Source organism: Serpula lacrymans (assembly GCF_000218685.1).
Source record: "Serpula lacrymans var. lacrymans S7.9 unplaced genomic scaffold SERLAscaffold_7, whole genome shotgun sequence".
NCBI lineage: Eukaryota > Fungi > Basidiomycota > Agaricomycetes > Boletales > Serpulaceae > Serpula > Serpula lacrymans.
The window spans coordinates 985742-1000991 of record NW_006763296.1 but is presented as its reverse complement, the minus strand read 5'-3'; the positions used below and the strand labels follow the sequence as shown (position 1 = coordinate 1000991).

The 15250-nt window shown below is 45.9% G+C and overlaps 5 protein-coding genes across 5 annotated transcripts; 2 read left to right on the top strand and 3 right to left on the bottom strand.

Annotated features, from left to right (window-relative positions):
* Positions 1-1684: 1684 nt before the first annotated feature.
* Positions 1685-5310, bottom strand: SERLADRAFT_467939 (uncharacterized protein; the record flags this gene model as incomplete). Its single annotated transcript, XM_007318466.1, has 19 exons — positions 1685-2247; positions 2346-2875; positions 2929-2968; positions 3023-3143; positions 3207-3238; positions 3299-3437; positions 3487-3564; positions 3618-3787; positions 3841-3865; positions 3913-3924; positions 3981-4212; positions 4275-4344; positions 4395-4482; positions 4534-4586; positions 4633-4698; positions 4751-4953; positions 5010-5100; positions 5152-5172; positions 5234-5310. 18 exons carry the CDS (start codon positions 5279-5281, stop codon positions 2805-2807), a joined length of 1560 nt encoding a protein of 519 aa, XP_007318528.1.
* A 1430-nt stretch (positions 5311-6740) lies between these two features.
* Positions 6741-7522, bottom strand: SERLADRAFT_467936 (uncharacterized protein; the record flags this gene model as incomplete). Its single annotated transcript, XM_007318465.1, has 1 exon — positions 6741-7522. One exon carries the CDS (start codon positions 7481-7483, stop codon positions 7223-7225), a length of 261 nt encoding a protein of 86 aa, XP_007318527.1.
* Positions 7523-7896: 374 nt separating this feature from the next.
* SERLADRAFT_356117 (uncharacterized protein) lies at positions 7897-9675 on the bottom strand (the record flags this gene model as incomplete). Its single annotated transcript, XM_007318464.1, has 8 exons — positions 7897-8292; positions 8348-8696; positions 8746-8895; positions 8960-9000; positions 9063-9083; positions 9135-9148; positions 9214-9524; positions 9591-9675. 8 exons carry the CDS (start codon positions 9618-9620, stop codon positions 8021-8023), a joined length of 1188 nt encoding a protein of 395 aa, XP_007318526.1.
* A 359-nt stretch (positions 9676-10034) lies between these two features.
* SERLADRAFT_438124 (glycoside hydrolase family 79 protein) lies at positions 10035-12244 on the top strand (the record flags this gene model as incomplete). The annotated part of the gene is made up of 11 exons (XM_007318463.1): positions 10035-10496; positions 10552-10645; positions 10698-10762; positions 10817-11014; positions 11072-11116; positions 11178-11200; positions 11255-11325; positions 11383-11453; positions 11503-11543; positions 11593-11676; positions 11731-12244. 11 exons carry the CDS (start codon positions 10035-10037, stop codon positions 12242-12244), a joined length of 1668 nt encoding a protein of 555 aa, XP_007318525.1.
* A 169-nt stretch (positions 12245-12413) lies between these two features.
* Positions 12414-15208, top strand: SERLADRAFT_467929 (uncharacterized protein; the record flags this gene model as incomplete). The annotated part of the gene is made up of 8 exons (XM_007318462.1): positions 12414-13233; positions 13291-13428; positions 13480-13864; positions 13917-13948; positions 14010-14089; positions 14147-14163; positions 14215-14878; positions 14931-15208. The coding sequence occupies 8 exons, from the start codon at positions 12501-12503 to the stop codon at positions 15075-15077; spliced, it is 2196 nt and encodes a 731-aa protein (XP_007318524.1).
* Positions 15209-15250: the final 42 nt, after the last annotated feature.

Genomic DNA, 15250 nt, shown 5'->3' with positions numbered 1-15250 from the left:
CAATCGAAGCCCCTTTCGGCTTGATGGCCGATCTCAGCTTGAAAAAAAGCACGAGAAAGAGTGTAGAACCGGCATCTCCTGAAAATGCTGTTGGCGTTGCAAATGTCGATTTTTTCAAGCCAAGCATGTTTTTCCCAAGTTCGCAGATTCATGGCTATACTAATATGTTTTATGGATCAACAGGCCGCGGTCCTGGTCCTATTAGACAAAACTCGCTTGGTACGAATCAACAACTTCCTGACATATTGAACCTTGGAATAATATCCACCGGCGGAGCTGAGATGTTGTTTAAAATGTTCGTTAGAATATCACCTTAAAATGATTGTGCTAAGTCATTGGTGAACAGATATTTTGAGAATATGAACATGTCAACATCGCTTCTGGATCCTATTCTTTACACACCTCAATATACAGCCATGAGAAGCCCTTTCCTTTTCACCGTCAGTAAGTAATTTCCTGTTGTAACTTCATGGGTCGCAATTTAATTGTTTCACCTTCAGTTTGTGCTGTAGCTTCGCGGTATAACAGCGAACAGCCAGAACTGTACAATGAAATTATGCGTTATGCACAGCTGGCCGCTGGAACTGCTTTGATCTCTGGCCCAAAGAACGAGGAGCTTTGTGCGGGATATCTTTTATTACAACTATATCCAGTCCATTCGCGCCGCTGGGAAGAAGACAGGAGTTGGATATTCCTCGGTTTGGCCATACGGTGAGACGCATATAAGCTAAAACGAAATCCACCTTCTCATTATGGTCGTGATCAGAATTGCTCAAGACCTCAACCTCAACCGTTCGAGTAATACAAAATCTCTAAACGAACTGCACTCTAGGGTCTTATTGAACCGAACTCGTATCTGGCTGAACTGCTTTAATCTCGATCGTTCTTCTGGTTCTCAATATGGTAGATTGTCGATCATCAAGAATACCGATTTTGTGGCGAACAACTCCGGAAACTGGTGGCAGTCCGAGTACAACTTGCCGCATTTCGACATGCATCTATGTTGCTACAATGCAGAATTGAGGGTCATCGCAGACTTCATGGCACAGATAAACAGCGACCCCACCTTGCCTGCGGGCACGAACAAAGTCAATCATTCATGGTTATATGCGCATCTTTTATTGACTCACTCTTAACAAACCACAGAATATAGATTACGAAAAACTTGCTAGCGAGACTGAGGACAAGCTCGTCTCATTGCAAGAACTTTGGTTTAAACGATTGGAGCAAACCGATCAGAAAAATGTCCAAAACACTTTCAGGACCGGTCTATTGAGGCTAGCGTTTAGTTACGCCCGGCTAGTTGCCCTGTCGTATGGGTTTCAACATGCTTTTGGAGGCAGTCGAACGGGTGAAAATCCATTTTTCATGCGGGTATGTATACGATATCGTTCAAGTTGGTTTACTTGCAGCTAATAGTTTATAGTGCTTCCGTGCTGCTTCAGATGTTGTCCATGTCGTTCTTGATGATATATGTCGGCCAGAACAAAGTGTGTAATTTTGTTATCATGGCAACTCGATCTAATCTTCGCTCAGGAATTTACGTCCGCCACGGACCCGATGCACAAAGCATCTTCGTGACTTTCGCATGTGCATTCCTCGTAAAAGTAAGCATCGCTTTGCGATTTGAAGAAAACTTGATGGCTGAGCTTTTTGCAGCTACTTCAACCCAAGTACACCTCCTACTTGACGTTCGAACAACGTGTAGATATCCGAACGCTAGTTCAGAGAGCAGTTGATATGCTTGGCTCTCCCGAAATCGCGGTTGACGAACGTCATGCGCCCAAGTTGTATTCCCGATTCCTTCAAGGGCTACTTGCGACCCCAATGGCAAGGCTCGAGCATCCACCCATACCCAACGATCTCAAAGTTCCAACATCATTGCCTAGACGGCGTTCGAACCGGAGACATCATACCAAGTCTTCCGCAGGACCTTCAACAGAGGCAGACCCCTTTTCCGAGCTCTCTGGTTCCGTTTCTAGCTATGGTTCACCTTCCGCAATGTCCCAATCTCAATCACCTTCTCCGACTCACCCAGAAGCGCAGTTTAATCAGCTTACCGCCCCCATGGACGTCCAACAACAGTCATCTACATCTAATATGCCTTTGCTTTTCGATCAAGGTCAAAACTCGACTTTCATTAACAATAACGATTTCTTTGTACCCCCAATGCCGTTCGATTCAGAACTGTTAGAATCAATGCAAACGATGGCTGACCCTGTCTGGCAGGATACTACGGTTCCTGGTAAGCCTCTTATGAATCCTTCTCTTCTTCTTACTCTAACGAGCATTGTGGGTTAGGTTTCAACTGGATGAGTCAGATGCAATCAGGGAGCGATCTGAACATGAGTTACAATGACTATACCATGTTTGATGCACAATACGCGTCCTCGGCATATCAGTGATCAAATTAGACATTATGCCCTTATTTCAATGGGATTGTTGAAGGCCTGTCTCACGTAAGTCTTACGTATAATCATCACCTTGTACTTTCCGATATGCTCTCGATTCTCTATCTCTGTAACGTTTTCTCTGTATGGCCCTTCTCAATCCCACGGTTCGAGCTACTTATACAGGTTGTGTAAAATGTATTTAGTTTTGTACGAATGATTCTAGTACTAGAGCTAGCTTTCTTGTTATTTTCTTTATAACTGTACCTTATGCCAATCACAACCTCTTCACCATACGTGCTGTACTTGAGGCTCGCGGGCGGCGACGAGCATCGATAAATAGAAAACTTAAAGGTGTTACAATATATGTTAAGTTGTCTTACACTACAAACAAATACTAAGCTGCTCCTTTATTTATAGCCGGGCGTTCTTTGGCATAGCCCTCAACGCCTGCCTAACGCCAAGGTCAGAGAGCACGTCCTCCGCTGCAACATAAAATCAGTATGTCGGTATAATCTAATGCATTCATGGTACTCACCTCCTCCTAGAAGGGCATCAAAAGTAACCGTTCTGTAGAACTATGGGCGCGAGCTTAGAATGCCAAATTTAAGGCGCAGTAAAGCTTTACTTACGTGCTCGACGAATTTACCCATACCAGACTTCGTAATACCACGTCCCCCAAAGATCTGAACAGCATCCTTAGCTGTTTCCTGTGCGCATTGTGTACTGTAGCTCTTCAAAAATGCGATTTGTCTGTGAAGAATTGTATATCTAATGAGATGACGGCACAAAAAACGACCAAAACACAGTGCTTACCCGGCGAGTTTATTTGCTTGCTGTTTATATGTCTGAAAAAGGTCCCAAAACATTAGATGTTACAACGAAACGGCAACAGAAGCGAATCGCACCATGTGAGTCATCTGATAGGTGAGGTTTTCCAGCCATGCCTGAACACTTTCTGTACGAGCAATCATCCCCGCTAGCTTAGAGCGGATAACTGGTTGAGATATAAGCGGTCTTCCGAATGCTTTACGCTGAGTAGCCCATCTGCATCGAAATTAGCATTGCTCAAACTGGGAGATGGGTAATGGCGAACTTCAAACATTCTTCAACAACTGAGCGCTGACTTCTCGCAGAACTACAGCACATTACCCATCGTTCGTGGTTGAAATTACTGATAGGCGGTTATATGAGCAGATAGTTTGATGTAAAAGCAGAGGGGGTTACCTGAGGATCACGAAAATGCCACCACCGACCTCACCCAGCGTGTTTCCAACAGGTACTCCAACATTATCGAAGGTTATGTATGCAGTACCTGCGGCCGTTGAATAACTTGTCTTGATTGTCCTGGTTTCGACGCCTGGTCCACGTTCAATTAGAAGAACAGTGAGCCCATCCTACATTTTTATCAGATTAGCTGAGAAATGGAGGATGATTGACCGGTACGAACCTCTGTCTTGCATCCCACAGTGAAACTATAGTATTGTTAGCAAAAAATCAGAGCATTCCTGCATATACTCACTAATCTGCGAATCTGCAAACGGATATTTGGTTATGTTTGGCAGTATCACATTTGAAGATCATACTTACGAGCCGTTGGTTATCCACTTCTTAGTTCCATTGACGATCCACTCCTTCCCGTCCTCACTTTTGACAGCAGTCGTCTGAAGTCCCATTACATCGCTCCCAGCTTGAGCTTCAGATATAGCCAAGCAGATAAATTTCTTTCCTGAGAACACTTCTGGTAATATTTTCGCTTTGAGCTCAGGAGTTCCGAAGTTCAGTACAGGTGGGAGGCCGATGACTTTGCCACCAAGTAAACCTTGTGCGCACAATAAGACGCAATTAGCGAGGTTAAAAGTGAATAAGTGAGAATTCGCATACCGTCACCATAACCACGCGCACCGCACCTTACAATCTCTTGAGTGATTATCAGCTCGTGGAAATAGTCAAACTACGCGAAGTATGGTCAGAGACCCAATGAAACAATAAACTAAAGCATACTTGTTCGGGAGTAACAATGCCATTCATCAGAGTTAAGCCCTGTAAGTGCTTTCCGGGACCCATCCGCATTGCATGCAAATTCACCGCACTAGCGAATAATCGTCATTGAGCGCTCACTTGATACAGGAAAAGGACGTACGCCATCTTATCAAAGACTTCTTGACTTGGTCGCTTGCCATCGTCTTCACGGGCCTAAAAATACTTAGGGATATACTAAAATCAGAAATCAGGAGCTTACTTGAGCATCTTCGTAGATATTCTCATCAACAAATACACGCATTGCTTTCTGGAATTCTCTATGATTCTATATAGACAGTTCAATGCGAGCACTGATTTCGTGTCCAAATACAACTCACATCAGTGTAATACGGGCTGTGATATCCTTCTGACAACCACGTAGGTTCGGCGTAGGGAACCTTGCTCGTCTCTCCAACGATTTTTCCGTGAATGACGCTTTGTTCGCCCTTGATGGTGCCGACCTGAAGGCGTTTGTACTGTGGTTTTTCTAGGACCTCGTAACGATGCAAACCGAAGAATGCTTCCGTTGCATCTTGGCCGGCTAGTTTGATAGGTTTATTGGCGCTGAGACTTAGGCAGAGAAATAGGGTGACTTGCCTACTTCTTCATCGGTCAGAACGGATACACCACCTGGATGAAGGTTTTTGAAGCGGGTGACATTGTATACTTTGGCGTCGATTATTACCCACTGAGCGGAAGCTGTCAGCTAGAGGATACGGTCAAAAAACACAAAACGCACGAGATCATCGCCTTTGTTATGCTACATATTTGCACGGTGGTTAACGTTATTTCTGGAATATGCCTGTACTGGACAAACTTACCTGTGCGACCTCTTCGCGGGTGAGCTCCTTCAATTGTGGGGCGGACATGGTTGTTCTTATGATGTGCGGATTTTACCAAGGTTTGCCAGCAAGGAGCCGCCCGTCTTATATTTGGGCGTATCAACGTCGATTTCACGTGTTTTTGATGCCATTAATTTGAAAACCGGACGTGCGTGACTCGCATGAGATACTATCGTGTGACGTCACGGTTTGTTTGACAAGTGAACTTTGGGATATGACTGCAGCATTTTGGTTTTCCTCCACACGGCCTCATGGTAAACATTGGCTGTCTTTTACTCGTTGTTGCCATGTTAACGACTAGGCATGCCAGAACAGACGTAAAAATATGTACAAGTCAACATGGCTAACAGATGGCCTTTTGTTTTTCATGCGCGAGCCGTGAATATTCGATATACGACGTGCTCAGAGTCTCAAATTCAGCATTTTCGGATACACATATAGCACCTTGGACTTCCTAGTTAAGTGCTCGAGGGCCCGTCAACTCACGTTACCGAGTTTGTTCTTGATAGCATCCCAGTTGATGTCATCTTACTGACTGTGATCATTCACTTGAAGTGATTCCTAATAGCCAGGTATCGGGGTTCTCAATTTTCAACAGTTCCGCAATCACTTGTATCGGGCTCAAAAGTTTTGATCAACTTTCTGACGCTAGCAACACGTGGTGGCGGCCGTTATCTCATCGACACGCGACTCAAGGGAGCTTCATTTTCTCGTGCAAACCGCCAGGTTCAACACCTCCAGTCACCATCGCGAGTTTTCGACCTACTCCAGTCTCGTTTCTTTCAACCTGATGTCTACAAATCCATGTGCTTACGATGTTCGTACAATTCAGTATACTTTTCATCGCCTACCATACTAATATGGAATATTATAGATATGTGCTCTAGTTGATGCTCATGTTAAACTTGGCGATGTAGCGCAGCAGGAGATCGACGAAATCTCTGACAAAATCACTGATTTACAAACGAAACATAACAATTTGCTCCGCCACATCATCCACATTCAAATCTCTATCCGTCACTTACAAGCTCGTGCGGCCCATATCCGGAATCAGAGTGCACCTGTATCACGTCTTCCCTCAGATATCCTTGCTTTGATATTCGAAGAGTGCCGACACCTCCCTCCAACGTGGTTTGGTGTCAAGCGAGTATTACCCATCGAAGTACGACTGTCTCACGTTACACGCCGCTGGCGTGAAGTTGCTATTGGCATTCCATCTCTTTGGTCTTCAATTAAATACCCCATGTTGCATGGGGAGGGCTCGATTTTGGAATATGTTAAAAGATCCAATGGGTGTCTCCTTGATGTCCATCTAGGGCCAAGGAACACTCACCAGCAATATATCCAAACTGTAACGACAACCTTGATACCCCGCGTCAGTGCCTTTCGAGAACTCATCATAGATACCGATGGGCGCCAGGAGCTTAATGATGTTCTTGCACTGTTTCGCGACGTGGCTGCACCCTCGCTAAAGCGTTTCAAAGTTACTTGTCAGGATACGACAACACCTTATCCCCACTGTCCAATTTTTGCAGGTGGAGCTCCCCTTCTAGCTGAGGTACATGTGGATAGCATCCCAGTTTCTTTCCCAAAATTACAGGCAGTCTCCTTGAACGTTTCGCATTCTCCAGTGACGCGACACTCTCTTGATCGCGACTCCTTCCATCGCATCATGACGTCATTCAAATCACTAACCACTCTTCATGTCACAGGGTCAATCAGCGGTCTCGAACGGGACTTTAGTGGACCGACTATTGAACTACTATCACTCCAAGACTTGTCCCTCCACGGAAACATACACGGAAACATACCCTTCAATGGTTCCCGCGTCTCAGGGTTCTTTAAACTTATTTCTGTGCCCAACCTTCAGACTTTGTCGCTCGTTGACTTCAATGCAGCCGCCGTATCATCCGTTTCCAAACATATCACAGAATCATACCCAACCCATTTCCAACGCTTGCACTCTCTTCAGCTATCTGGCTGCAGAATACCTAGTGACGTAGACTTGTACCTCCTGCGCTCAACTCCTGCCATCAGCAATCTTTCAGTACCCATCGACTTACGAACGTCCCTGATGCGCCTTCTCTTGAATAGCGACAAACAAGCCTTGATGCTTGGTACTTCTCCCCTGTGGCCGGAATTGAGGACTATAACATTGTTTACGGAGGTACATAGAAGCCACCCAGATGAAGGAGACGACGAAACCGGATTTTCGCCTACCATGTCCATACTTTGTGATTTTCTTGCAGGTCGAAGTGCTCTTGGTAGATCCATTGATATGGTGCGCTTCTCAGGGCCCAATTCAGAAACATTTACCCCTCGGCTGCAGACTGAACTGCAGAGGCTGCAAATGTTCGCACAGACTCAAGTTGTGGCTTGCAAACCATTGGATCCGCATGCGAGTAACAACTGGGCATTCGCAGATGACCGACAGGTTTACGAGTTCCGCCAACTGAGAACTCGCCAGGCTCAATTTCTCCAGTTTCAAAAGCAATATGGTATCTCGATCAGTACATCACCACGGTATATCTACGTTAACTTACAGAACCCGCCACCACGACCTATCTCAGCATAGTATCCCAACTATTGGCATCCCTCTGTATATTAGTCCGCCAAGGAGCTATCCCGTACGTACTATAGCTGCATAGCACTACCTGTCTCTCCACTCTTGCATCGTACTCGCTCATCTCATGTCTTGACTTCACTAGAATACTGAATTCGATTTATGTGCTGGAAATACCGCATGGTAGCTTCCATTATTATAGACTACAACTTGGGCTCTATCCGTGCATCTTGCCCAAAAGCTCCTCCTAAAGCAAGCTCCTTCTGTTCTTCGATTGTATATCCGAGTGAAGTTAGAATTTGTTCCGTGTGCGCTCCTGGCTCCAGGCGCGAACTCTTACCAAAACCACCGTCCGGTAGCAATGGCGGAGATGAAGGTGTTCTGCTGAGATGTGGGTGGGGCGCAGGGTAAAGGGACGAATCCAGATTTTCGGCCTCCTTAGGTGACAGAACAGGTAGTACGCAAGCGTCCGTCTCTGCCATACCGCAAGGAGTAAATAAAACCCTAGAGAGTAAAGCTCTGAAACGCACCATGGAAAACAATTTCCCAGAATTCTCTTGGTCTGCTTTTGAACCCGTCGTGTAAATATTGCTTCAAGTTTGGCCAGTCCTCTTTCTTCGTCTGCGTAGCCTGCGATGGCTTCCAGCTCGAGTTTATTCCTTCGTTCTGAAGAGCTTTATCGAACCTGGCTATAAACTCTGCGAAGAAAACAGGTTCCACACAGCCCACGCTCATCCACCTGCCGTCGGAGCACGTATACACATCGTAGAAAGGCGCACCGCCATCAAGGATGTTAGAGCCTCGATTTTGGGAAAAGTAGGGCGATGATTCGGATGCATGTAAGAGGGGGAAAGATGAAAGGTAGCGCGTTCCCGAAACCTGGTATTTATTGTTATTACATGAATACAAAGAAGGGTCTGCAACAAACCATATCTGTACACACAACTTGCCCCTTTCCACTCTTGCCGCGTTCGACAAGAGCAAGTAATATGCCAGTAGCGCACATCAAGCCACCTCCCCCAAAATCTGCCAGGAGATTGAGAGGGAAGCTTGGCTTCTCTTGTGTACCCGGTAACATCTTGTAGAAAGAGGTTATTGAAGAGTTTCAGTGAGCAGAATTTGAACCTATAAGCAGCACTTACTGACAAAACACCACTGGTAGCTAGATAGTTTATATCGTGACCTGTGTAATGTACCTCCCAATGTGAAACATGCTCTGAGCTCAACACTGGCAGACAACTTTACCAGCCATCGTTTTATGAGGCCCTAATGTCCGCTCAATATATTTTGACCTATATCAGCTCGGGCATTACTTACCGGCCCTTGGGAAGCTATTCAAGGTCCACGACTAAAAGTTCGAAGGCAACTGTCACTATTGATGATATGCAGTACTCACCCCACTACTCTCGCAAAAATAAGCTTGTCATTGAGACCTTTCGTTTCTTCAGAACCAAGGAATATTTCAGGTCCTAGGCCAAGTCTTTCCAACACACCAGGTCTGAATGGGTCGATGAGTATGTCGGCCTGCGTAATCAGTTTCTTTGCCACTACGAGGCCGCTACGGGTTTTTAAATTGATCGCGATAGACGTCTTTCCTCTGCAGAGGATATCGTTATTGAACGGAGATGGCGGGTCAATGCGAATGACCTCAGCACCATGGTCAGCAAGAACGAGGCCAGCAAAAGGCGCTGGAGCTAAGCCGGCAAACTAAGACAACTGTCATTAGAAACTTGCGCCTGAGGCTATACAGCAAAGACTAGGAGCGAAATTTACCTCAATGACCTTCAACCCTGCTAGGGACATTTCTCGTATCGATTACTATACAAAGATCAAAATGGCACTCTGCACCCAAGCCCACAATTTGTTCACACTGGCAGTAGCTGCTGATATTCAAGCTAAGTAGCCCGGACCGAGCCTTCCCGGCTACTTTATGGCTTCCGGTAGCCGATGAGATAATGCATTATTTATTCTTGTTAGAACCCGAAGCTGCAGCCAAGCATGTCCAAATATACTGGAACGCCTGACCTGTCACATGACTGAGTGAGACAGTCTTCTTTAATTGACCAAGGCTCTTCGCTGTTGAAATATATATATACAATTTACAGAACATGTGGTCCTTTTCATAGTACGCTTTGCTGTGTCGGCCCGTCGTGACTGGCTTCGCTACATAAACCAGCTTCAAGAAACGTGAGTGATACAGAGTTGTTCCCTTCTGACATGGCGCTCTCTACGAACGCTGCGTTATTCTCTATCCTCTTATCTGGCTATGCATCAGCAACGACGATGCATAGCTTTGTATCAGATTCCGAGTCCGCATTGACGTCCTTGACGCTTTCGGGTCCAGCATCACTTCCCGATACTGCCTCGTCTACTCTCAATCCCGCATTGGCAAGTTTCAGTATCGAAACTGCTTTCTTTGTCGAATATGTCGGGAATTCATCCTCACCCAACGAACTCACGAGGAACCTGTTTCAAAATATCAAAGACAGAACTGGAATCGCAGGTGAAGTACGGATTGGTGGCATCACAGCCGATTCGACTTTCTGGGACCCGTCCTTGGATGTACCTCTGTATAACTTCATTGAGTCCTCGGGTACTCTCGTTAATACGACAATTGGCCCGCAATTTTGGGAATCTGTTAAGCTGATGCCCGAGACCACCAAAATCATCATGACTCTGGTATGTGTCCCGCATTTCCGCTTACTAGTACGTTTAGTCAATTCGTCTCTTTCAGGACTTAGAAAGCTTGAATTATACCGGTGCTTTAAGTGTCGCTGAAGCTGCCTGGCATGGCTTAGATCCTGCTACACAGATTTTATCTTTCGAGAGTGTGTTTTGTTCCGAATTCTCTTGAATAACATTTAAACATGTCGCGTTCAGTTGGTAATGAGCCGGACCAGTATTATCTTGATTTCGATGCAGAGAACTACACTGCAATTTGGGAGGTGAGCATCCTTCCATTTCCGTGGGTGCTATTTCGCTGAGGGACACCGATATAGCCTTGGTCCGTCAACATATCCAAAGCTTTGGACATCAACAAGCCTGAATTTCAACTCTGTGCCACGGCCATTGACCCCTTGTGGCCATATAACACTACGCAGGCTGAGGACCAGTTTAATTGCGTTACCGCTTTAGCGGCAGGAGCAGATGATGGAAATACTGTACTAACGTGCAGCGAGCATACATACCAGTATAGTGTAAGTATTCTGTCGTAGCGCGCGCGAGAGCGTGGTGACCTAAGTTTGCGCCTTTAGGTGTGCGATCCCACCAGGGCGGCTGTCGCGACATTGCCAAATCTCGTGAGTTTTTCGAGGTCGCCTTGAATAAATCAAAAAAAAACTTATTAAATTGTTGAAATAGGTTAATCATACTCGCCTGGCTCAGTGAGTGCTGGTGTTTGACGTCGAATCTGCAGATAATAATTCCTTTCTCACCAGGTATCTGGACTTATGGCAGCCTCGCATTCACAGTGTCCGAGAACAGCTGGGCCCTGACTCGTTTCTCATTGGTACGGTATCAAAGGAGTGTGATGCTTCACAATCTATTCTGACTACCTATTGGTTAGGTGAATTTAACTCGGTATCTTGCTCTGGCCGCGCCAATGTTAGCAATACGTTCGGCCAAGCGATGTGGCTGGTGAGTATGACTTGAAAACAGTCATTCCTTCTCTCACCGTTTCTCACAGTTGGATACTACTCTGTATGCTGCATCTATCAATGTGTCGAGGTAAGTTTGCTACACTCCTTTTGAATTCAAAACTGACGACGAGCTACAGGGTATACGTGCACCAAGGTGGCCCTCTCGCACTACAAAGTTCTACTCAATTGAATCATGGAGGTCTTTCCCTCTACAACCTGTGGTATGATTTTACTCAGTGAATTCATTAACGGAAACTAGACCCCCTGTTACTCAGGTATCCGGTCGATAATCAAAATGGACCAATTCAAGTATTCCCAGCATATTCAGCTTACCTCTTCGTTAGCGAAGCAATCGGATACTCGAGGTCACTGAAAATTGCGAACATTTTCCCTGGTAGACAAGCCAATGGTTCGACTATTACCACAGCTGGTGGCGATATTTCTGCAGGTCAAATATCTGTTTACGGGTTCTGGGATGAGCTCGAAAACCCGAATTTGGATTACCCATCCAAACTAGCTCTCTTGAACTTGGAGATTTACAACCAAACTGAGACGACTCCACGGCCCAACGTTACTATTGATATTTCGGCATTCTTGCCCTTTAAAAATCAAGAAGTTACGTTGAGACGCCTCCAAGCACCTGGTGCAGACGTTATGACGTCCAACTTGACAACTTGGGCTGGACAAAACTTCGCATCGGGAGTGGCATCTGGTCCTTTGGTAGAAGAAATAATCTCGACCGGGAAAGTTGAGGTCGAGGCTTCATCTGCAGTGTTGGTTTATTGGTAAAGAATCTGTGCTGTGGACTAAGGTTTGACATATTTGCCGTACGGACTAGTATATTTGTTATGGATCGTGTTGCTTTCAAGTACAAAATTGTATTAGCCGGGTGTTCTATCGGCCCGGCAAGTAGCGTCTCGGTCATGCTCCATGCTTGCTCATCGTCAAACGAAACGATGGAGCTGTTTTCCTAGGGGCTTTCTCAACATCTTCGACAACAACCACGACGAGGTTTGCGTGAACATTTCCTCGCTTTGTGCTGTATATGCGAGCTCTCTTTCTGAGATCTATGACTACCATGTCTAAAACCTCGAAAGTTCCGATCTCAGGCTTACCGCTACCGCCTTCTTCTCAGATAATCACCAACAATCTTACTCCGGACCCAAACACACCAAGTGCTGCAGGTTTTATAAAGGAGGTGTTGTTGGACAAGCCCAGCATTCAGCGTCGTGCCCGCCTTCTTCCCTCTCAGGCTCATTTTGCATATGTTTCCCCACTTCCTTTGCCATTTCCCTACGAAATCACTGCACCAGACCCACCTGAAGTCGTAGAAGACAAGGCTGCTTACATAGAGAAATGGCTCAGTGACCGCGAAGCCGTGATATCTCAGTCTATACCTGCCGATACTCAGACTACACCAGTCCTGCAAAAATACCATGCGAAGTCTAGGGATGACAAGAGGGAGCTCATTGGCTTGTCAGAGACGTGCTTAAGGGATTGTATCCCTCACTTGGACGTTGGCGATGCATTTGCAACCCTGGGCTCGCCCGCTTTGGCTCCCGAGGATGAAGAAGGAGTGGACTCAGTGCCTGTGGAAGGACCCGGTGCTATCCGCCAGGAACTCATCGACGTCTTGAGTGGGCACAGTGTGCTCATGTCTGCTGATTCGAATGCAAACAATGAAAGTCCCGGATTTGCACCCTGGTCTGTTAGATACAGTGGGCATCAATTTGGTTCATGGGCCGGTCAACTTGGCGATGGCAGAGCAATTTCAGTCTGTGAGCATGAATTCTTGTCGTCATCATCGTCTGACCTCATTTACAACATATATGCAGTGGTAACCCCTCACCCAACCTCTCCTGACCTGACGTACGAACTCCAACTGAAAGGCGCTGGTCGTACTCCCTTCTCGCGCAGTGCCGACGGCCTGGCTGTGTTACGATCTTCTATCCGTGAATACCTCTGTTCTGAAGGTTTGTACTTTTACCTTTATTTGGTTCATTTTCTGAAACATTACTCGCCAGCGATGCAAGCTCTCTCGATCCCAACAACTCGTTCCCTCAGCCTGATTTCCCTTCCAGACTTGCCTGTGATTCGCGAGCGTGTCGAAACAGCTTGTGTTTTCACTCGTGTTGCGGAAAGCTTTTTACGGATAGGCAACTTTGAAGCACTTTCTCCTCCTTCTAATATGTTTTTCCTTGGAGGAGGACAGCAAAGTGCTGACTATGATGCTCTCAGGCAGCTGGGAGAATGGGTTGGAAGAAAGGTATTGAAACTAGAGAATGTGGATTGGGATAAGGGCAAGTCCTGGGGTAAAGAGTTAGTCCTTGATGTAGCCAAGCGAAACGCAAAGATGGTTGCTGCATGGCAGGCCTACGGGTTTATGCATGGAGTTATGAATACGGATAAGTTAGTTGGACTTTCTACTAGTCTTGTGTAATATTCACTAACTGCACCTTAGTATCTCCGTCCTGGGATTGACGATTGATTACGGTACGCTGAGAACTGATTATATTATCTAGTATTTACTCAACGTTTACTTGTTCATGTTCAGGTCCATACGCATTCATGGATGTTTTCGATTCATACCACATTTGTAACCACACCGACGAAGAAGGTCGATATGCTTATAAGGTACTTATTTATCGATGCGTTTCCTTATCAATTCTGACCATGCTGATCATCTGGTAGTATCAACCTAACATGATGTGAGCGTCAGAACACACGAGTGTAAATGTGACTTACTTACCCTCCATTAGTGTCTATGCTTGCCGTGCCCTACTTCGTGCACTTTCACCCCTTATCGGAGCAGAAGCTAATTTAAGAAAGGCAGTCTCTCCCGGCTGGGCACAGGACGTCTCCGACGAAAAGATTACAGAGTGGCGCAATGCCGGTACTGAGCTGGTCAAAGACGAGATGGAGAAAATTCTGGAGGAGACTTGTGCCGTCGAATACGGGAGGTTATTCCGAAAACGTCTTGCCCTCCGTCGGCAGGACAAAACGGACCAAAGCCAGATATTCCAACCTTTCTTAGACATCATGGAAACGCATAAGCTCGACTTTCACTCTACCTTCCGCAAACTGTGCTTCTTCCGTCCGTCTATGCTGTCTTCTGACAGCACGTCAAACAAGTCCCAACATCTGGATAAGTTCATCTCAAGCCTATTCAGCTGTAGCCCCGATCAGCAGAGGCTGGACCATACTAAAGCTACGGAGGACTGGCTGGCATGGTTAGAGAAGTACTCAAAGCGTATTGAAAGCGAGCGTAGCGAATGGTCATCAGACATGGACACGGAAAGAGAGGCAGCTGCGAAAGGCGCAAACCCACGTTTCATACTTAGACAGTGGGTGTTAGAAGAAGTTATTAAGAAGGTAGAAGGAGACCACGAGAGTGGAAAGAGGATATTGGCAAAGGTCATGCAGGTGAGTAACTTTTCTTCCTCTGTACGGCTAATTATTAACTTGATCGGTATAGATGGCTTGTAATCCATTTGAGCCTTGGGGTGCTGAAGATGAAGAAACTCCAATCACCGAACTTGAAGCTGAAATTAAAGAGGAGCGACGCTTTTGTGGATTGGGAGAGAAGAAAATGTTGGGCTTCCAGTGTAGCTGCTCCAGTTGAAGTAATAAGTAAACATTAGAACGTTAGGTTTATGATCATGCAGCTCTGTATATTGCCTTGCGAAATGGTTCGCCATGTTTTTAGACAACTTGTATCCGTAAAATTGCAATATCCTCTCCTATGAAACTCGGATCGATGTCAAAAGAACATATAAGCACCACTTTTAGCTATAC